Source organism: Mercenaria mercenaria, chromosome 18, assembly GCF_021730395.1.
Source record: "Mercenaria mercenaria strain notata chromosome 18, MADL_Memer_1, whole genome shotgun sequence".
Lineage (NCBI taxonomy): Eukaryota > Metazoa > Mollusca > Bivalvia > Venerida > Veneridae > Mercenaria > Mercenaria mercenaria.
The window spans coordinates 24,390,298-24,412,165 of NC_069378.1; the positions used below are offsets into that span (position 1 = coordinate 24,390,298).

General features: G+C 33.3%; 1 protein-coding gene across 3 annotated transcripts; it reads left to right on the forward strand.

Annotated features, from left to right (window-relative positions):
* The first annotated feature begins 1,847 nt into the window (after nucleotides 1-1,847).
* LOC123555760 (bromodomain-containing protein 4-like) lies at nucleotides 1,848-8,565 on the forward strand. 3 transcript variants are annotated; one of them, XM_053530696.1, is made up of 2 exons: nucleotides 1,848-3,918; nucleotides 4,512-5,189. In XM_053530696.1, exons 1-2 carry the CDS (start codon nucleotides 3,531-3,533, stop codon nucleotides 4,820-4,822), a joined length of 699 nt encoding a protein of 232 aa, XP_053386671.1. In that variant the 5' UTR covers nucleotides 1,848-3,530; the 3' UTR covers nucleotides 4,823-5,189. The 3 variants fall into 3 exon arrangements, with proteins under 3 accessions (XP_053386671.1, XP_053386672.1, XP_053386673.1); XM_053530697.1 differs by lacking the exon at nucleotides 4,512-5,189 and adding an exon at nucleotides 7,100-7,400 and having other exon boundaries at nucleotides 1,853-3,918; XM_053530698.1 differs by lacking the exon at nucleotides 4,512-5,189 and adding an exon at nucleotides 8,505-8,565 and having other exon boundaries at nucleotides 1,856-3,918.
* Nucleotides 8,566-21,868: the final 13,303 nt, after the last annotated feature.

The following is a 21,868-nucleotide window of genomic DNA, read 5'->3' on the forward strand; positions in this document are numbered from 1 at the left end:
AGCTCTGAGACGCAGAGAATAATTACGCTTTATATTGAAGTTAATTGATTTATTGAAATAATTATCAAACCATGCCTAATGCCTTTTTAGAATAACCAGTTTAACATCGTACTGACACAAAACTTTAGCAGGGCATATGTACAACTGCACTTGCTATAAATGGAAACAGGTAGAAGTTCACCGATATGAAGAAGCAGTTTGTTTTATTTAGTAGAGATACCTGTCGTATAGCAGACATTTCATTTATGCTCATTTAAAAATCTATGTTATATGTATAACTTTATTGTAAAGCTCTATGTTGTGTTTTATTTTCATTTACATCAAATATTATTGATTGCTTTAATTAGCTATGGAGTTTATGTATTCACTTGCCTAAATATTTAAAGAACATTCTAGCTCTTACTTTTTTGCATACATATAACGTTGAAATTTCTAGGCACTTCCTTTCCAGATGTGGTATATTGAAATATGTTGTAAACGAAACATCATTTTTCTGAAAGGTAGGGAAAGTCTAGTGAGGCGGTACTTGAACTATTATATGTACATACTGAACGAAAAGCTAATTCACTTTTTGCTGTTTTGTCAACATCTTGAAAATCTCCGAAGGCTCTTTTTTTTATAAAGTTAAGCGTTTACTCTGATTGCAACAAAACAGGCTATTCATTTATATAGCTTTACCCATCTTACCGCTTTAATCCATGTTTGAAACGTCGCAAAATAGACAAAAGTGTCAAGAATTATAAAACTAACGAAGAATGTTATGAAATCAGACAATATTAACGAAATAAAAGAACGTTCTTGTCGTGCTCTATCGAAAAAAAAAATGGAATTTAAGTTTTGGTTGATATTTATCCATTTTCTAGTTAAAAATCAAAACCTACATCCCATATTCTTATAATTGGTATTCATTCGTTTTCTAGAAAAACAACACTTTGTATTTTTGTGACTTTTAAAAAAAATGTTGTTTGTGTAGTATTCGGAACCTATATTCATTTAACCTAGCTTTTTTGGAGCGGTGTCCTTGTTTCTATCATTAGATGTAAATAAACAAATAACTTAAATCGTAACGAGAACATACAGGAAGGCAATTATGAAGTCTTAAGCAAATACAGCACATTGTCATAAATGAATATAAAAATACAAAATATGTATAATTCGAAAGTAGTGGAAGAAGCGTTAATTTCCTAGTATGTTCTAAGTTTATAAAATTTCTAAAAAATAATTAAGTGTTTTGCTAACAATTTATTTGAAAAGTTTATTGTTCGTATAACCCTACAAGTTTTATTTGAAGTTCCATAAGTATACAAATAATGCATTATGTCCAAGTAAAGAATATGCACAATCAAATTTTTTGAAAACACTCCTTTCAAAAACGATACTGTACGAAAGAAACTAATGGTATACTTAAATTTGAACACAGGTCGTCCGATCTGTTATGGAAGAACGAAAATAAATCCTATAAAATATTTTTAATTGGTTTGAACACTATAGGATTTTAATCAATGATATACGGCAAATAAAACATGGCAAGAATGTAAATCAAATATTCTAGACAAAGCTGTCACAAAGTTTAAGAAATTAATGCCTTGACTACATGTTACCACTGGTCATTATATTTGTAACTTAAATACTACAGACACAACCTTAAACACTCCATAAAACTGGTTTGGACACTATTTGACTACATAGATTATAATTTATAAAATACTGAAAAAAAAACACATAGCATTGAATGATCAATTATTTGAGAAAATGCTGTAAGAAAGTTTATTAAAACATGATACATCGCGAAAATTGTAATCGATAAGTCTGGAATCCTAAAATATCTCATTTTTTTTAATTCTTATTATTCTTTTTTACTGCTTAAATTTCTTAGACTCTTTATCAGACCTGTTTTACTTCTGTTATTTATCAATGACACATATCAATGAAAGGCTTGTCTTACTTTTCATTATCCTAATTCCATAATGAAATATCCTTTACCTTATTTCTTTTCTACTTTACTGTATATTCAAATAAGTAGCATTATGGAAATCTTCAGTATTTCTATAGTGCATATTATTTGAAAGGGAGCCAACTCCGTCGTCCTTGCCTACCAATTAACGATTATCCAACCTTCCCCCGTCACTTTGGACATTTCTTGAAAACAGGTACATTTTCGTCCTTAAATTTTGTACATCTTTCATCAAAATTCATAGGAAAGGAAAAGTTTATTTGTAAAAATCATATTGCATTGTTAAACATGAATATCTATGTCACATTTTCATCGTACTTTAATTACGGATTAGTTGAAGATTTTTCAGTAATTTGATGGATTTTCTTGCATTTATACATCGTCTGTGTAACGCTAAAAAAAAAAAAAATGGCCGAATTTAATTTCAAGTTTATCTACAATTCTTTAATTTTTACTGAGATCTTATATAAATATTGTTTATTGATGCGAATCCTATTTTAATTCTTTATTTTGCCATTATTAAATGCATTTATTTGCGGTAAAGAGCCTGGAGTCGATATGACCCAGTTTATATGTGTTTCATGGAAGTCGTGTTATGTATACAGCTTAGATCTGATCTACACAGCTGATCGCATATAACGACGTTTAACTGAAGTTCGGCATACTTTTGTAGATGAGTCCAATTAATTTTTTCGTGATCCAGGAAATATTGAGATAATTAGATTTTCTATTATTTTGACTATATGGATGCTAAATATATAGATCTATATATCCATAATATTATACCCTGTTTGGTGGGCTTTAGAATATTTGTGTTTGCCTAATGGCTTTTTGTCATATTTGTAATGTGGGCTTTGTCTGGCCATTGTACCAAATTGGTGCCAGTCAAAAAAAAAAAAAAAAAAAAAAAAAAAAATTTGACTGCGTTTATATGTTTGTATATATACTTCCGATTTTCATTCCGGGGATACAAACATATAATATATGAATTGTTTCCGATTATCCGGAATGATCACAATATTGTTGACTTGCCATTATGCCTTGCTGGCGTGCAGTCAAATGTTTATATACAGGCTTGTCTGGCCATGATCACAATAATGTTGACTTGCCATTATGCTTTGCTGGCGTGCAGTCAAATGTTTATATACCGGCTTTGTGTGCCGGCAATTATATGTATATATTATATGATATTACAAAATTTACATATATATTATTTATTACATTGTTCGGATTGATTCTTGCAATATTGATATGTCATTATTCCAATTTTTTAGTGTAATGTTGGCTTTCTAATTACGATATTCATTAAATTTCCCAATTTCTACGGACTAGTAGACTTTACAACACGTACCCTTGTTTTTTACCGCATTTATTAATTTGCAGATTATATTAATTTGTATAATTTCAATTTTATTTTTCAATTTTCAAGAATGTTCCCTATAATGATTTATATTTATTTCCAGTATGTACGATAGGTATATAATAGTTGAACTATATTTGCCACTTAACCTCTCCCCCACCCCTTCCCCAAACCTCCTCAAAGAAATTAGCATATTAGAATTTTAATTTTCCTTTCATGTTGATTGACATCATGCCCCGAGCGAGACGTGGTCGTGGGAGAGCACTCCGAAATCAAGTTCAGTATATGCGCCAGAGGCCAGATGCTCAGGTGGAGCACCAGATACCACCCGTACCTTTGCCAGTTCCACAGATGCAGCCACCACCACCACTTCCACAGCAACCACCACAAATTCCACCACTTCCACAGCAACCACCACAAATTCCTCCAGACCTGAATCTACCTCCACAACATCTCCCACATCACAACATGTTACCTCATCTGCAAGACGGACCTCAACCACCTCATCTGAATCTACATGACCTCCCCCAACAGCCGGAACCAGATGACATGCAGCCTGCACTTCAAGCCATTCCACCACAGATGCCGCCATTGCCTCAGCCTGGTAATGTTTTTAACTCTGTTTGTAACGATATATCGTTACTGTTTCAAATCAATTAAAGCAAAAAATATGGAATGGTGAATATATCATTTAGCTTTGTTATCGTTCAAACAGCCCGAGCCGGAACAAGAAATCATTCCGTTAACTAATGGTCTTCTTGGATTCAAACCAAAAACAAGTAACGAAAAAGTCGATTCCATTGAAAAATGGACTGATTTATTTCTGATATATTTTAACATATATATTGATCGTCATCCTACCCAGTCTAAGTCTTTACTGCATTATATGCATACAATACGTTTAGCCGCAAAAAGGCATTCAACAGGCTGGGTCTCTTACGACCAACAGTTCCGCATCCGCAAAGCTAGTAATCCGGCCTCAGATTGGGCCACCATTGATGCGGAACTGTGGTTGTTATGCATGGTTTCGCCACCGTCCGATCAGCCCGCTTTTATTTCTGCCAAACCTTGCTATGACTTTAATTATAAAGGATTTTGTACAAAAGCTAACTGTCGTTACCGACATAAATGTCAAAAATGTAACGCTCAGCATCCATCTGTTTCCTGTGCCAAATTAGTCAATTTTGCTAATTTCAGAGGAAGATCTCCAGGGCCAAGACGGCGATTCATTTCTCCGCAAAAATCTATGGGCATTAGGCCATACTCCGGTCAAAACTGACATTTTAAAAATATATTTGGATTTATATACAAATCAAGAAGATGCAATTTACTTATATAATGGTTTCAAATCAGGATTTCATCTTCATTATTCTGGCCCACGGATCCCTATTTTTTCCAAAAATCTAACATCTGTTAATAATCACCCAGAAGTATTGAAAGACAAACTTCAAACTGAGGTTGATCTAGACCGTATTTTAGGCCCCTTTTCTAAAAAAACCATTATCTAACCTGAGAATTAATCCAGTTGGCCTAGTGCCAAGAATTACTGGAGGTTGGCCTCTAATTTCTAACCTCTCTTATCCGGTAGGTTTTTCTGTAAATGATTTCATTGACCCTGAAATTTGTTCAGTACAGTACTCAAAATTTGATAATGCCATAGAAATTATACAGCGTTTAGGAAAATCTGCCCTTATGGCAAAAAAGGATATTAAATCAGCTTTCAATCTTTGCCCCGTGTACCCAGGTGATTTTGATCTTTTAGGTATTTATTTTGATAATAAGTACTATATACAAAAAATGTTACCGCAAGGAGCTTCCATTTCCTGTTCAATTTTCGAAAAGTTCGCAACTTTCATTCAGTGGTCCGTATCAAAAGAGGCAAACTCAAAAAACATTGACCATTTTTTGGATGATTTCTTTTTCGCTTCAGTGAATAACAGCAATAACTGTCAAAAACTTTTAGATACTTTCGATTTCATTTGTCAGGATATGGGTGTACCTGTAAATGATGAAAAGACCGAAGGTCCAACCACAAAAATGGTATATTTAGGACTAGAAATCGACACAATTAAAGGAATAATAAAAATTCCGAAAGACAAAATTGAGACAGCTAAGATTTTATTGACAGAAGCCTTTCATTAAAAAAAAATAACACTTAAAAAACTACAGTCGCTTGTTGGTCTTTTAAATTTTTTCGCTAAAGCTATTCCATCAGGAAGGGCTTTCAACTGTAGGTTTTATGAGCCTATGTCTCGTGTTAAAAAACCTTTTCATTTTGTTAGAATATCTCTGGGAATGAAAGAAGACTTAAAAGTCTGGCTTATTTTTATTGATCAGTTCAATGGACATACCATATTCAGTGACCTTCAGTGGTTTTCCAGTGATACATTGGAATTATTTACAGACGCAGCAGGTTCAAGATCTTTAGGTTGTGGGGCATATTTTCAAGGAAGCTGGTTATATTTTCAGTGGCCATCTCATTGGGATGATAATATCTTTAAAGATATCACTTACTTAGAATTGATCCCTATTATCTTAGCATTTTTCACATGGGGGACTCATTTACAAGGGAAGAAAATAACACTGAGGTCAGACAATAATTCAGTGGTAGATATTATTAACAAAAAATCATCCCGAAATAATAGAGTAATGTGTTTGATCCGTCAGTTAACTCTATCTCTCCTTTTGAACAATATACAGGTTAAAGCTGTACACATATCTGGTAAAGTTAATCAAATATCTGATGCTATAAGTCGATTTCAGTGGACCCGCCTATGGAGCCTTCTTCCGGACCACGCATCCAGAATTCCTACGCAAATCCCAGAAACATTTCTACATCTTTTCAACCTGAAATAAACATTCTCATCCAGGCTTCTCTTTCGGAAAATACCCACAAAGTCTACAATAGCGGCAAAGCTTCATTTGAACATTTTAGATCAAATATGTTATATGAACGAATTTGGCCTCCGCCTTTACATCACATCGTTGAATACATAGCTTTTATGTCCCAGAATAATTACTCGTTTAAAACTGTCAATTGTCAATATTGCGGCAATCAGTTACTACAATAAATTAATAGTTTTACCGATCAAACTGAATCATTTATTGTTAAGCGTATGCTTACTGGTCTGACTAGGCTTCAAAGGCATAAAGACAATAGATTACCTATTACCCTTCCTATGCTTTCGCAAAAAATTTGCCAAATTTAATTCATGTATGTTCATCTCGTTATGAAGCGTGCTTGTTTTCAGTTGCATATTCACTAGCATTTAGTGCTTTATTAAGAGTAAGTGAAATATCGTTACCAAACAATCAACTAACATTATGCCCTACAATTCAATGATGTTAAAGTAACGTCTTCAAATGTGAGACTGTTACTTCGCGGTCAAAACTGATCAACTAGGTAAGGGTGCCGAAATTGTCATTCAGTTTTCACAAAGAAACAAATTTCTTCATGATGCCTTACAAAGTTATTTATTATGCAGACCAGTCTTTCAAGGATTATTTCTTTGCCATTTCGATGGCTCCCTGTTACATCCTACCAGTTTAATCAGGTCCTTAAAAAGTTTTAATGTTTTAGGGAATGCCGACCACTTACTTCAAATCACACAGCTTTCGAATTGGCGGAGCAACATATTTGCATAGTTTAGGCCGATCGGATGATGAAATCAAAGCTTTAGGTCGTTGGAAATCAAATGCATACAAAAGTTATATCCGTTTAAACATTCCAGACATGAGTATTAGTATTTAATCTATTCATTATAAAGTCATAAGACTCTTTTTAGATCACTTCAAAGTCTGGGTGACTGGCTCCTCATTGATCAGAGATGCATTTGGAGGTCTCAGCACAGACCGGACGGTGTACATTTAGGCTTAGAGTGTGTAGGCGGCTCCATTCTTTGGGATTTCCAGCCCGGAATGAAAATCGAACACATTTGTCTCAAGTTAAACGGCTTAATTACAACTCCCCATCCTTTGCCAAATATTATTGTTATCCACTGCGCTGGAAACGATATTGGCCAGACAAGTTTATCCTATATTGTTAGGTATTTAAAAACCTTATTTCATGATCTTGTTTCCAATTACCCTGGATATTATTTGTTGGTCGGCCATTTTACCTCGTATCGCTTATCGAAACGAAACATCTCATTATAAGCTTGAGAAGGCCCGAAAAAGAATTAATAGTTGCATAGGTACTTACCTTATGAGACAAGGCGGGGCTTATATTCAGTATCCTGATATCATTGAAAATTCCCCAGAATTATTTAGAGACGGCACTCATCTGTCAGACATAGGAAATGACATTTTCCTTAATATTTTACAAGGTGCTCTATTCCATTTTGCAACGACACCTAATAGGTTTTTTCCTTAAAATTCCTGGTATTTCGTCTGTCAAATTGGCATTTTTTTGTTTGTGGCTTCATCTTTGACAACGTTCTGTTCCGCATATATCTTGGGGATTTATGGCGGGTCACGAACATAAATGGTTATGGACTCATTTCTGTTCGCGCCTTGGCATTTGCCAGCACGTTGTCTGTTTTTCAATTCATAGTAGATGTGAATGACATATTATACTTCCGATATCTGGAGTGTAATGTTTCCGAATTTCCGGAGCAAACAATTATATCAATACATTATTTCCGATAATTCCGGAATAAATATTCATATTGCATAATATTTCCGATTTTCCGGAATTTATACAAACTACAAATGTTTTCTATATTACTTCCGATTTTTCCGGATTTCTTATATGTCATTATTTTCCGATTGTCCGGAATGACAAAAATATTTTACAATTCTTTCATGTTGTAAAAAGCCATGAACAATCAATGCCAAAACATTAAGATTTACATATATCAATTAATAAATTGTTTTTAACTGATCGAAAGCTTAATGTTTTTTATGTGCTATCTCCCTTTTCTGATAAGTAGCATTATGGAAATCTTCAGTATTTCTATAGTGCATATTATTTGAAAGGGAGCCAACTCCGTCGTCCTTGCCTACCAATTAACGATTATCCAACCTTCCCCCGTCACTTTGGACATTTCTTGAAAACAGGTACATTTTCGTCCTTAAATTTGTACATCTTTCATCAAAATTCATAGGAAAGGAAAAGTTTATTTGTAAACCCACCCACCCTCTCCTTGTATCATATACTTCTTTCTGCTGCTGTTTTATATCTATTTTCAGCTTTCATTCTGACGATATGTACATGAAGCAAAAAACTTGATACACTCTCAACGTCATGGCTTATTTGGACAACTTGTGCTGATCCTGTTTCATACTGGACACTTAAAGACATTCAGTTGGTTACAGACTGGAATTTTTCTATAATTTTATTTCAGTGTTAAATTGAAACTGGGATATTAACTCTAAATAACTGGCATTTGCCAGCACGTTGTCTGTTTTTCAATTCATAGTAGATGTGAATAACATATTATACTTCCGATATCCGGAGTGTAATGTTTCCGAATTTCCGGAGCAAACAATTATATCAATACATTATTTCCGATAATTCCGGAATAAATATTCATATTGCATAATATTTCCGATTTTCCGGAATTTATACAAACTACAAATGTTTTCTATATTACTTCCGATTTTTCCGGATTTCTTATATGTCATTATTTCCGATTGTCCGGAATGACAAACTATTTTACAATTCTTTCATGTTGTAAAAAGCCATGAACAATCAATGCCAAAACATTAAGATTTACATATATCAATTAATAAATTGTTTTTAACTGATCGAAAGCTTAATGTTTTTTATGTGCTATCTCCCTTTTCTGATAAGATATCATTAAAAATTCTTAACTTTTAAACTGAATGAAATGATAATCCGCCATAGATGTAAATGTTTTTGTTGTTAATTAGGGAGAGGAACTATATAAGTTCTCTTTCGTTCTTATCCCTTTCGTTTTTGTGTCAAATATGTATACCTGTAAAAATTTAAATTGATGTATTTTCGAAATAAATATGTTAAAACTAAAATTGCAAGGCACAGTACATGTCTGTTATTTGGCCCCTCCACAGAAAACAACTTCTCTTTCCTTTTTCATTGTATATTACAATACATTTCTCTTAAATCATACACATATTTGACAGAGGAATTTGATTTTATATCTTGCAACTTTGTCACTGCCTTTTTGTGCATTCAGTTTTAAAATCGTTTCATGAAACATTTTTCAGCACTACGCATCAAATGTTGCAATCAAAGCACCCATCAAATGTAGGAAATATTGTCTAAATATATTATAATAAAACACTGTAAACGCACAAAAGATTCATTTTCCCATTAAATGACCTGAACTTTTTTGAATTGGTAGTCTCAGACCACAAGCCTTCCTGTGAATGCTTCTGAAATTATTGTCCACAATTATCTTATGCACAGATAGGTAGATCATTGTATTGTAATAAATATGTTTGGATCAAGTATAGTATAAGCAAAAAATAATTCTGGTGTAATAAATGAGTAATTTGGTTACTGAATTGTGTTATGAGGCTATATACTTCAGAATACAAATAAATCTTATAGCCCTTATTCCTAATAATTATTGTTTCAATTAAAAAAGTAATTCGGGAGTAATTAATAAAATCTAAAGATATTAATCTGTGAATATAATGGCGTTCAAAGGTCGACAGGTTGACAGGTTGACAGGTCGACAGGTTGACAGGTCGACAGGTTGACAGGTTTAAAAGTCGGTAGGTTGACAGGTTGACAGTTCGACAGGATGACAGGTTTAAAAGTCGGCAGGTTGACAGGTCGACAGGTTGACAGGTTGACAGGTCGACAGGTTGACAGACCAAAAAAAAAACATTAATCTATAAATAAACATTTTGATACTTTTATTTTTTAATATCTACAATTAAATTTCCATCATTGCTGATTGCGGGTGATAGATCCTACATATTTGTATTAATTCAGCGTTCATCCTGCTCATGTCTTTGACCAGTGCGCTGTACCCTTCTACATCTAGTCCCGCAATCTTCAGATATGACATGTGCGGTCCAATTTCAGAGTCTATCAGGCAACCAGGCAGCTTGAAAAACAACACACTACACCTGACTTTTTTCAAGACACCAAATCCTGTCCTCTGCAGGTCTTCCAGTTCAACTGAAAACAAACCAGAACTTATTAGCGTTTGTCAATAGTTGTTAGGCCCGCGTCCAATGGCGAGCTCTTTAAATTTTATTGTATGTGTGCAGGGTAACTAGAATCTCCTCTTTATATATGCTTGCTCATTTATCTTTACACGTAAAATAATAAAAGTCATAATTGTTTAAAAATTAATATAATCAATGTGTACACTTAACGTACTACCACTGCTTTGTTCTTTAATTTTTTATCTCTTTTCCTTCCTGTAATACAGTTTTATCTTTAAATTATATTACCTCCCTTTAATTTTTGATGCTATTTCTATAGTTGGCTATATACCACTTTTGCCATAAAGAACAAGTGGGTAATTTGAGTAACTCTTTCTTTTTAGAGCCAAATGCTTTAAGATTTTATTGTTAAACTGTGGGCAGTAAAATGACATATATATTTTAATAGTAAAATATCCGAATCTCCCTTAGATCAAGAAAATTTACCCAAGTCGCCTCAAAGCAATTATTCAAAATCTAAACATAACAAATATGGGCCGTTCCATGAGAAAACCTGTATATAACTATTGCATAATAAGTAGTTAAAAATACTGGAAAATCATTGTTTTTCTTTTGTTCATGCAGAAACTAAAAACGAGTATATTGTAATACAGCTATCTATGGGAAATCAAAATCCACCATATTTTGCAAATAAATGTTATTTGTGTTCCAAAGCACTTATGCATCATGAAAATAAAGAGGTGTGTAGATAAAAGGCACATGATGAAACCAAAAATATACACATTTAAATTGTTCCTAAATATTCAAACGTATGTTAACATGGTTAAGTGATACTCAAAATTTGTTGCCTTTTTTCATTTCAAAAATACACATCATGCACGGCGCCGTCATACTGTTTTCATGACGCACTGCTAAAACACAAAATGGAGAAAATGCTGCAATATAGTTATTTAAGGGGAAACTAGCCCTGTTCCCGTAATGGCGGCAACGTTTTAAGAGTCAAGTTGGCTTGAACAATTTACTTGGTGATAAATTATATCAGACAGCGCCAGCAGTTCCTGGCAAAAAAGTGTCACTACATACATATAAGGAAAAGGGACTATGCCTTCTGGCAGCCACGTTACTTGACTAATCGGAACAAAATTTCATCGTCTTGATAGAGGGTTATCCAAAGTCCATTTGTGTAAAATTAACTTGATATTAAACAAGCATTTTCTGTCAAGAAGATTTTAAAAATTTTCCAATACATATATATATATATATATATATATATATATATACATATACATATATATATAAGGAAAAATGGCCACGTCCCTTAGCAGTGATATCTTGTGACGAAAACCCAAGGCACATTTCTAAGAAATTATTTCAATCTCTAGTCTTTGCTTTAGGAAAGGATATCGTCGGAGGACTTTTCTTTTTTTAAGCTGTAGTGGCTATGTTTTAAACGATTCGAAATAATTTGAATAAACTTTCTAGAATGTCACCCATATTGCTGTGAAATTATTGAACCGATAAAAAGATGTTTAAAGTTTCCACTATATACATATCTGTGTAAAAGTAACCACTTAGACTGGCGTCCATGTTTATCCACGAATTATAATAATTTGAATGAACTTGCAAAATTGTAACACAAGCAAAATTGTGAATAAATTTAGAAACCGGCTAGCAGTTCCTGAAGATGTTAGAGTATCAACTATAAACATAATGGGAAACGTACAATGCCCACTCAGGGATATACATACTGATAAATTTATAAAACTTTAATAGTTTTAGAGGACAGTCATCTAAAGAACATGCTGTAAATTGTTTTCAAAATAGGATCAGGGGTTAAGGATGAAATGCCGATTAAATAATTTTCTATTTTAGTTTATAGTGAACAGCTAAACAAGAGTTGTTTGAAAAAACAACAAAAACATATGACCCCCACGATAGCCTGTCTGAGACAAGTAGGTATGTTATTTTGACCAAAGGACCACAAACACAAAAGGGGTGTTCTAATTACTGCAAGCAACTATACAATAAAAAGATAATTTAAAGAAAGAATCTATATTACGGTAGACTAGAAAAAAACAATTTACCTTGCTTATTCAACACGTCATCTAAACACAATGTCTATTGGAACCGGTGTGTTCCGTACCATACCTCAAATTCCATCAGCGGAATCATGTGACTATGGAAAATATTACAAAATATTTATGAAGAAGACGTTTAACTCCTTTTATGGTATGAAAATCGTTAGTGAAACTGTGATTCACGCCTGGGAAACGCACTTCACTTGCAGACTGCTGCTCGTTTAGGGGTACTTACGTAGCATGCGCAAAGGCCGTTTAAATGGCCGATTTTTGCCAATTGAATAATTTTTTAAATCCATCTTCTTTCCAAAATAAAATATAAGAAACGTGTGAATCCATCGACTTACCAGTGATAAGTTCATTCATCAAAAAAAAGCAAATAACATTTTGGATGGGGTGTGCTTAATACATTCTTTATTATAATTCGGTTCATACTGGACCAGGTAGGACCAAATTTTAAAATAAATTGTCTAGAAAAATTCCAGTTTCTTCCGCAGTAAAACGCACACTTCTGCAATAATGTTTGTTGACAATGCAGTGGTTTTAGACAACATACATTTTGGCAGCAAATATTTCTTTGTAAAGCTTTTGTTGACGATAAATATGTAATTTTTGTCAAGCGCAGGAGCAGCGTACAGAGAGCAGACGTATAGCCGTTTAGTAATACAATATATCGGATTTGTCAAGAGGTTATAGAGACCACCAGTTGTTTTCCCATAGGCTTACATTATAACATTATGACGTGTACAGCCTTCCATAAATCGAAACACGTGTATCTAATAAAATGTTCTACCAAAATATTGGACGAAAAACATATGAATAGTGATACTTTATTTAAGTAATTTTTGTCTGAATGAGATCACCCTCTGTTTACATCGTTGGCATGGCGGGAGAAATTCGGTTGATAAAACATGTTTTCAATACACATAAAATGTAGCAAATTTTGTCGAACTGATAAAATTACTGTAAATGCAGTAAAAATCCCAATTTTGAAAAATATGAAAATGAAAAGAAGTTGAGAAAGTATGAAGAGAGAGAGAGAGAGAGAGAGAGAGAGAGAGAGAGAGGGAGAGAGAGAGAGTCTGCAATGGTTTAAATGCAATAAAAAGATAATTTAAAGAAAGAATCTATATTACGGTAGATTACGGTAGACTAGAAAAAAATAACTAACCTTGCTTATTCAACACGTCATCTAAACACAATGTCTATTAGAACCGGTGTGTTCCGTACCATACCTCAAATTCCATCAGCGGAATCATGTGACTTTGGAAAATATTACAAAAGATTTATGAAGAAGACGTTTAACTCCTTTTATGGTATGAAAATCGTTAGTGAAACTGTGATTCACGCCTGGGAAACGCACTTCACTTGCAGGCTGCTCGTTTAGGGGTACTTACGTAGCATGCGCAAAGGCCGTTTAAATGGCTGATTTTTGCCAATTGAATAGTTATTTAAATCCATCTTCTTTCCAAAAATAATTATAAGACACGTGTGAATCCGATAAGTTCATTCATCAAAATAAGCAAATAACATTTTTGGATGGGGTGTGCTTAATACTTTTTTTTTATAATTCGGTTCATACTGGACCAGGTAGGACCAAATTTTGAAATAAATTGTCTAGAAAAATTCCAGTTTCTTCCGCAGTAAAACGCACACTTCTGCAATAATGTTTGTTGACAATGCAGTGGTTTTAGACAACATACATTTTGGCAGCAAATATTTCTTTGTAAAGCTTTTGTTGACGAAAATTATTTTTTCAAGCCAGGGGGCCAGGTACAAGGGAGAAGACGTATAGCCGTTTATTAACAATATATCGGTTTTGTAAAAGGGGTTATGAGACCACCAGTTTTTTTCCCCTAGTTTACATTAAACTTTATGACGTGTACACCCTTTTCCAAAATCGAAAAAACTTGTACAAATTTAAAATTTCTACCAAAAAAAATTGGGGACGAAAAAATATGAATGTGATACTTTTTTTTAAAGAAATTTTTGTTGAATGAGATCCCCTCTTTTTAAAATCGTTGGAAATGGGGGGGAAAAAATTTTTTTGATAAAACATTTTTTTTCAATACACATAAAATGTGGGCAAAAAATTTTGCGACCTGATAAATTATTGTAAAAAAAAGAAAAAAACCCCCAATTTTGAAAAAAAACTTCTTGTGTTTTTTTTAAAGGGACGGGCCCAAATAAAACGCACGAGCCCCCCCACCTTTTTCCTAGGTATACCTTCCCTTTCTTTCCCCAAAAAAGGTTCCCCTGTACTTTTTTAAATTTGGTGGTTTCCTGACCTATAATCGGGCTTTCTTGGGAACAAAACTTTTTTAAAAAGCTTCTGGGTTAAAACCCTTTAAAAAGATGTTTAAATCCCTTTTATTGTTTATAATCAAAATTAAAGGGAAATAAAACATATATTTTCACAATGGTCAAGAAAAATAATAACTCCCATTTATAAGGATATAGTCATTAAGTTTTTTATAGAATCCTGGTCCAGACAAAATAAAGAGAACAGTCATCGGGCGGCTTTACACCAAATTACCCAAGGGTGATTATTGCCAAGCCTTATTATGAATATCATCGGAATTATTCGGTTCGAAATTTTAAAGCTGAGTAATGATCATTATCTTTTAAAATTTTACCGTGTTTACACTGTTGTGTTATAAAATTTAGTCCCCATTTTCAAAAAAACCAAAAAAAAGGGGGCCCCTTAGAAAAAAAAGAGCTGAGTTAATTATTTTTTTAATTTTGATTATGCCCTTTTTACAACTTTGGGTTGGGAAAGATACTAATTAAAAACCCAATCAATTTCTTTTTAAATTTAAAATCGAATTTCAGAGAGCCCAAATTATGTTTCTGTTTTTTTTTACCTGTGTTTTTTAAATTTTTTTTTTTTAAAATGTTTTCCTTCAACCAAATGCTGTACATTTTTACATTGCAGTTAATTGTATATTTTTTTTTTTTTAATTTTCCAGGGGTGATACTGATTTTTTGTTTTAAACCCTTTTTCGACTGATAAAAAAAAAAAAATAAAGTTTGTTTAATATTAAACGATTTGTTCATTAATATTTTCTCCCTTTCAAGGGAAAAAATTTCGTTTTGGCTTTTTTACATGTACTGAAGGGATTCCACGCCCTTTTCCCAGATGTTCCCCTTTAATTACCAAAAATTTTTGGTCGTGCTTTTTTTCGGTCTCTGTGAAAGGGACTTTTTTAAAATATTTTCAGGGGGAAAGGGCCCCCAATCTGTTGGGTTCATCCATCCCATGGCGAAAAAAAAACCATTTATTTTTTTTTGACTGTGATACGAGTTTTTATTTTAAAATCCGTTTGAAGGTACGCTTTTACACTTGGGTTGTTTTTTTGCAAGGGTTTTGGGATTCCAAATGGTAAAAATTCTTGGACTACCCTTTTTAAAAAACCATGTTTGTGGCATACAAAGAAAATATAGAAAAGGTCATGCTGTCCCTGCAAAAAAATTTGATTGAAAGTCAAGTGAAAAATTTTTTTTTCCTTTTTCTAACTTTTGTATTTACACAAGGGCTTTGGAAGTTTGTACTGAAATAAACCCCAAGAAAATTTTTTTTTTTTTTCTTTTAAAAAAAAAAAAGACTGGTTAAAAACCCGGTAAAAAAAACCCCGGGTTGCGATTTTTAAAATTATATTATTTTTTTGAAAAAATTTGTTTCGAGGAAGGGACTGTGTTACGGACTATTAAAAAAAGCTGCAGTGGATGTCGATAAAAATTGCGGGGTTAAGGGGGGTTTGGGGGTTAAAAGGAATGTTTGGGAAAACCCAAAAATTCTCTATCTTCCCAACCCCCGGGATATCGACGGTTTTTGTTTTTTTCAAAACCACGGTTTGAAATTAGGCACACCTGGGAGATCGTAAAAAGGGAAACCTCTCATTGATAAGGGAAATTTAATGTCTTCTTTTTTTTTTCCCCCATTATATTATATATATAAATATATTTTTAATTACTATATCTATAAATGTTCTTTACAGTAATGCATATTATCTAGACTAAATGTTAAAACAAGCCGTTCGTGGGAAGCCATTTTTTTTTCCCCCTCCCATAGATTTTTAGCCCTTTCATTGGTTATTAGTATAACCGTGGTTTGCCCTCTATATTTTACAGGGGGGTCAGTGGGTAAACCCTAAATGAAAATTGCAATTCAAAATGGGGGAAAAATTTTGCTTTGGGTTGTTAGTTTAAGCAAAATATTTTCCTTTTTAAATTTTGGGGTTTAAACCCGTTTAAATTTTTTAGGGTTGACTATTTAATAAATTGGGGGGGAGAAAAACCCCTTTACTTGCCCAGGAAAAGAAATTAAAGGGGTTCAAATAAAACAAATCAATTTTTGGGGTTTTGTTACCCCCCCTTTTAACGGAAATATGTAGGATCAGTGTTTATAGACATTCGGTTTGGGCCCCGCCCTCAAATAAAGAAAAAGGCCCCCTACATTTTTTCCGTGGGGGGGTAAGTAAAAAAACCCGAAAATTTAAATATTATGGGGTAAGGTTTTTGTTGTACATGTACCGTGTAAAAATTTAAAAAACAGGGAATTTGGGACACGCCCTGACCGTTTTTTTAAGTGCGTCTTGATATTAACGTTATTTCGAATAGAAAATATTTAAAAAAAAATTGTGCACAAAAAAACCCAAAAATATAAAAATAAATTCTTCTTAATTTTAATGCAGATTTTTCTTTTGAAAGAGAGACAACAGTTTTGGGCCATGTTGTTAACAAATTTAAACCGAATTGAGCAAAAGTTTTTTTTCCCTAAACAAAAAAAAGGGGGGACTGTGTTTTTTTTTTCTTTTTTGGGTAAAAACATTTGGGCGGAAGGCCCCTTATTGCTAACTCATTCCCCGGGCAAAATAAAAAAAATTGTTTTTTCCCTTTTTCAGGTACTTGCATGGGGGATGCTAGCTTACACTTCGTTTGAATAGGTAAATTTTTTAAAACCCGAAAGGGTATTTTTTTTTGGGATTTAATTTGTTTTAGAAAAAAAACCCTGAGTGAAAGGGCCCTATTATTGTAACCAAACAAATATATAAACTTTTTGTACATAAAAAAAGGCCCAAATCTTTTTGCTGCATAATAAAATCAAAAATTCCAAAAAAAATCTTTTTTCCCTTTCCCTTTTAAAATGACTTTATTTTTTAAATGGCTTCATTTTTTTTTTGGGGTATTGACCCCAAAATAGTGTTTTTAAAAAATGACATTTGCTTTTTTATATTTTTAAATTTGACCATGTTTCGCAATGTTTTTGGGAAATTTTTAAAAACTTTTACCGGGGCCGTTTTTTTTTTTTTTTGTACATTTTTTTAAATTTTAAGGTATTTCCTCAACTAAATTAGAGAAAAATTTAAATTGAGGGCCCCACTACTAAACTTTTTGAAAGAGTTTTTCTTTACAGCATAATTGGGGATAAAAGAAAATAAAACTATTTTTAAAACCCAATTATAAAACACAAAAAAAAAAACGGGAAATATTTCTTTTTTTTTTAGAGTGCCTCAAGTAAAAAAAATTTTAAATTTGAGACAGAATTCTAAACTCTAATATTAAAAAACTTACGGTCGAACCCTGGGGGCCCTTTTTTGTTTTTGCCCCTTTCCCTTCCCAAAAATAACCTTGGGGGCTGAAGAAAAACCCTTTCCCTGTTTTCTTTCCAATAGAAAATCTAAAAAATAAAAGGAAAAAAAAAAGAACTTTTCCCGAAGGAAACCTCAGTATTTTAAAGTTTTTGTCTAACTTCCCCCCCCCCTCCTGATTGGAGGAAAAATTTCAATTTCAAAAAGCAAGAAATCGTTAAAAACATAAAAATTTTTTCCACTTTTGTAAAAAAAACCCCTTTAACAAGTTTTGGAAAGAAAAAAAACTTACTAAAAAAAAAGGAAAATTGGAAAAAAAAAATTGGGGCCCATTTCGGCGGGAACCACCCCCCCCTGAAAACTCCATTTCAGGTAGGTTTATGGTTGGATTGAATACTCTTAAAACAGGGGGGAAAAATTTTTCGTACGGGTCCAATCCCTTAAATTTTCATTTACGGCAATTTCCCAAGGGGAAACAAATACATGTTTTTTCACGGACGTTGTGCGGGAAATGTTTCCACAAAATTTTCGGGGTTTTATTACGTTTTTTTAAAAAAAAATCAAAAACCAGTGTAAAAAGCCCACCTTTGCAAATTTTAAATCGGGGATGCCGAATAAAAATATCTGCGGGAAAAGGGGATGTGGGCACGTTTTAATCAAAAAAGGGTGCAATGGCTTGTCGAAGAAAATGAAATTGCGGTAAGGAATAAATTCGGGGGGGTTTAAATTATTCAGAGAAAAAACTCCTTAAACCCCTTTTCGGGTGCTTGAATAATAGTAAAAAAGACACAGATAATCATTTGGGTTTAGTATTTTTTATCCTGTAAGTGACTTTTCCTTTCCCGGGTTAAAAACCCCCAAAACGAAAGTCCCCCTCCGGGGGGGAAAAAAGACAAAACACCATCACAAGAAAAAGTTGGAGAATGGATTGGTCGGCAGGTTTAAAAGTACTTTGTCAAATATTTTTTTTTCATTTACAAGGTTGTCATTTTTTTAAAAAAAAATTTTAAATTAGTGTTATGTAACATAAAAACAAATTTAAAGATAAATGTTCAGTCTATTAATAGTTAATATTTACGGTTTCTATGAACGTAGCTAAAAAAAATTTTGGGCAGATTCTTTTTGAAAAATTTTGTTTTTCAAATTCACTGTAGAAAACTGGGAGATGAAATGATTTTCGGGACTTTCTTTCCATTGCCAAATTGCCAAATTTTTTTTTCATTTTTTTAAAATTTATTTGCAGAGGGTTTTTTGAAAAATTTTTGTATTTATTTCATTTTTTTAAATTTTTTTTTTCTAGAAAAAAAGTTTAAATTTTGTGATTTAAAAAATTTGCTTTTAATTTTACTTTTAAATTGAAATTCAGGTTTTTGGGAACAGAATGGGCTAAAAAAATGTTATTTTTTTGGATATTGATTTTTGTACTTTTTATATTTTTTTTGCTTTTGCAAAGTTAAAAAAACAAGTTTTTCCCCCAAATATCTAACAGGTTTTTTTTTAAAATTTTTTAAATAAATACAAGGGGGCAACTCTTTTGCCCATTTTTGTATCCCCATTTTCTCATATTCACTTAAAAAGGGAAAAATTTGGGGGATAAAGATGTTTAAAATTTATAGAAGGGAAAACCAAGCAAAAAAATAGCAGACTTTTTTAATTGCCCCGTTCATAAAGGATAGTGGAAAGTGCATCACCCCTCCCCCCCCCCCCCCCCCAAACCCCCCCACCCCCCCCCAACCGGCTTAATCGTTTCTTTAGTGGATTTCCATGATCCCAAGCACAAGAAAATAAAAAATTTGTTCCATGAATCGAAGTAAGGGGGATTTTTTTAAGGGCCCACGCAACTTTTTTTTGGCTGTTGTGTAGTTATAAATCTATTAAAAGTCGGGTTGCATAGAAAAAAAGGGCCCCCCGGGTTTTTGGGCCCATTTTTCCCTTTTAAAAATGGTTATTTGCCGTTCCAAGGCGGTCCCCCTTTTTTTCAACTTTTTTGTTTTGTCTGTTTTTATTGTTTTTCTTATGTTTTTGTTTTTTGAAAGGTTTTTTTCCCCCCCCCGCCTCGCCCCCCTATTCCCCCTAAACCTTTCCCTTGCATTTACGCAAACCTTTTGATTCCCTCACCTTTTATTTTGCAATTTTTTGGGTGGCCCCCCTTTTGTTTTGGACCCGAATTCTAAAACGGATTTTAATTTTTCCCCCCCCTATTTGGGGTTGGGTGCTTTTGTATGTTTTTGGTCAAAAGGGGGCCCTACGTTTTTTCTTATGTGTTGCCTTTTTCTTTTTTCCCTAGGTTATTCAGTTGAATCTTTATTTGTGTTTTTAATCGTTTTTCCCGGGTGTATGCGCTTTTGGGGTTTTACGTTGTAGTGCCACTTTTTTTTAAAGAACAGGGGAATTCCCCTTGAAATATGTACTTGTTGGATGTTTGAAGAAAACCCTCTGAAAAAATTTCCCCATTACGCTTCTTTTTTTTATGGCACATAAAGGGGGCGCGGCCCCTGGGGCTGTGTTTTTGGGGCTCGGGAGTTTTCCGGGAAAAATCTCCCCTTTCCCTATTTTTTGGGTTGATTGAGACCGTTATGAGAGGAAGTATGAATTGAAATACCACCCCTCCCTCACGCCCCCGCAAAGAAGGGCCCGGCCAAATTAAATTTCATTTTCGGGGCACTTTAAATGGAAAAAATTATATTTAACACGGGAAATTTTGGCTGAAAGGGTTTGACCAAACAAAAGTTATTCATATTATTGTTGTTTTTTCCCAAAAGAACTGTGCAACAAGGGAAAATTGCCACCTTTTGGGAAGTGTCAAATTGATAAAAAAAGGTTTTGGCAATTAAACTTTGGGCAAAAAAAAAGTAGATGTTTGATTTTAAAAGGGCCCTAAGGGTTTCAATGGAAAATTTTCAGCGAAAAAAAAGCTTAGTCGGGCCCAAACCCCGGTTTAATTAGGGTTTTTTCTTTTTTACAAAACAAACAGGGATTAAAATTTAAAGGCAAAACAAAAAGGAACATGCAAAAAGCCATATTTTTTTCGAAAAAAATTTTTAAAAAAGTTTTAAAAAACAAGTCGTTCCCTTCCCCCGAAAAAAATTTTTATGGGGGTCGGGTGGGTGTTGACCTTGTAAAAAAAAAAAAATCTTCAAGCAAAAATTGGATTATTAAAGGTAATCTAATTTGCGTCCCCTCAAAGGGGTTTTCGGGGACCTTGATTAAAACTCTTTTAGATTCGAAGATGAATACTCCCTTAAGCTGGTGCTAGGGGGCTAGTGTATTTTTTTGCATTTTCATTACTGTTTCATGCAGACTCAATAAAACCAAAGTCTGAAAATTTTTACTTTTTTTGCCTTTGTTCTCGTTTCTTCCGAGGGATTTTTTTTCCCAATTTTTTTTACTTCACAAAAAGCGGGTTTTTAATGTTTGTGTGGCCCCCCTTTTAAAAATCCCCCCAAAAATTCACTTGTGTTGTTTTTATTTTTTTTGCCCTTGGGGATAGGTTTTTCAACTCATTTGATTGAAAAATTAATTTTGTTTAAAGGGCCGGTGCTAGGGGGCGGGGGCGGGTTTCTTTTTTCCTTTACGGGCCTTTGAACAGACCCAAGCAAACCGAGTCGTTTTTTTCACCTTTTTTTGGCCTTGTTCTCGAGTTTTCCGAGGGATTACTTTCCAGTTTAAAATTTTGTGTTTTTTTCTTTGGAAATTTTTCCATTGGAACTAAAATTTAAAAATCGACATTTTTTTCGAATATTTTTTATATTAAAGTAATCAAACCCAGCATTACCTGAAA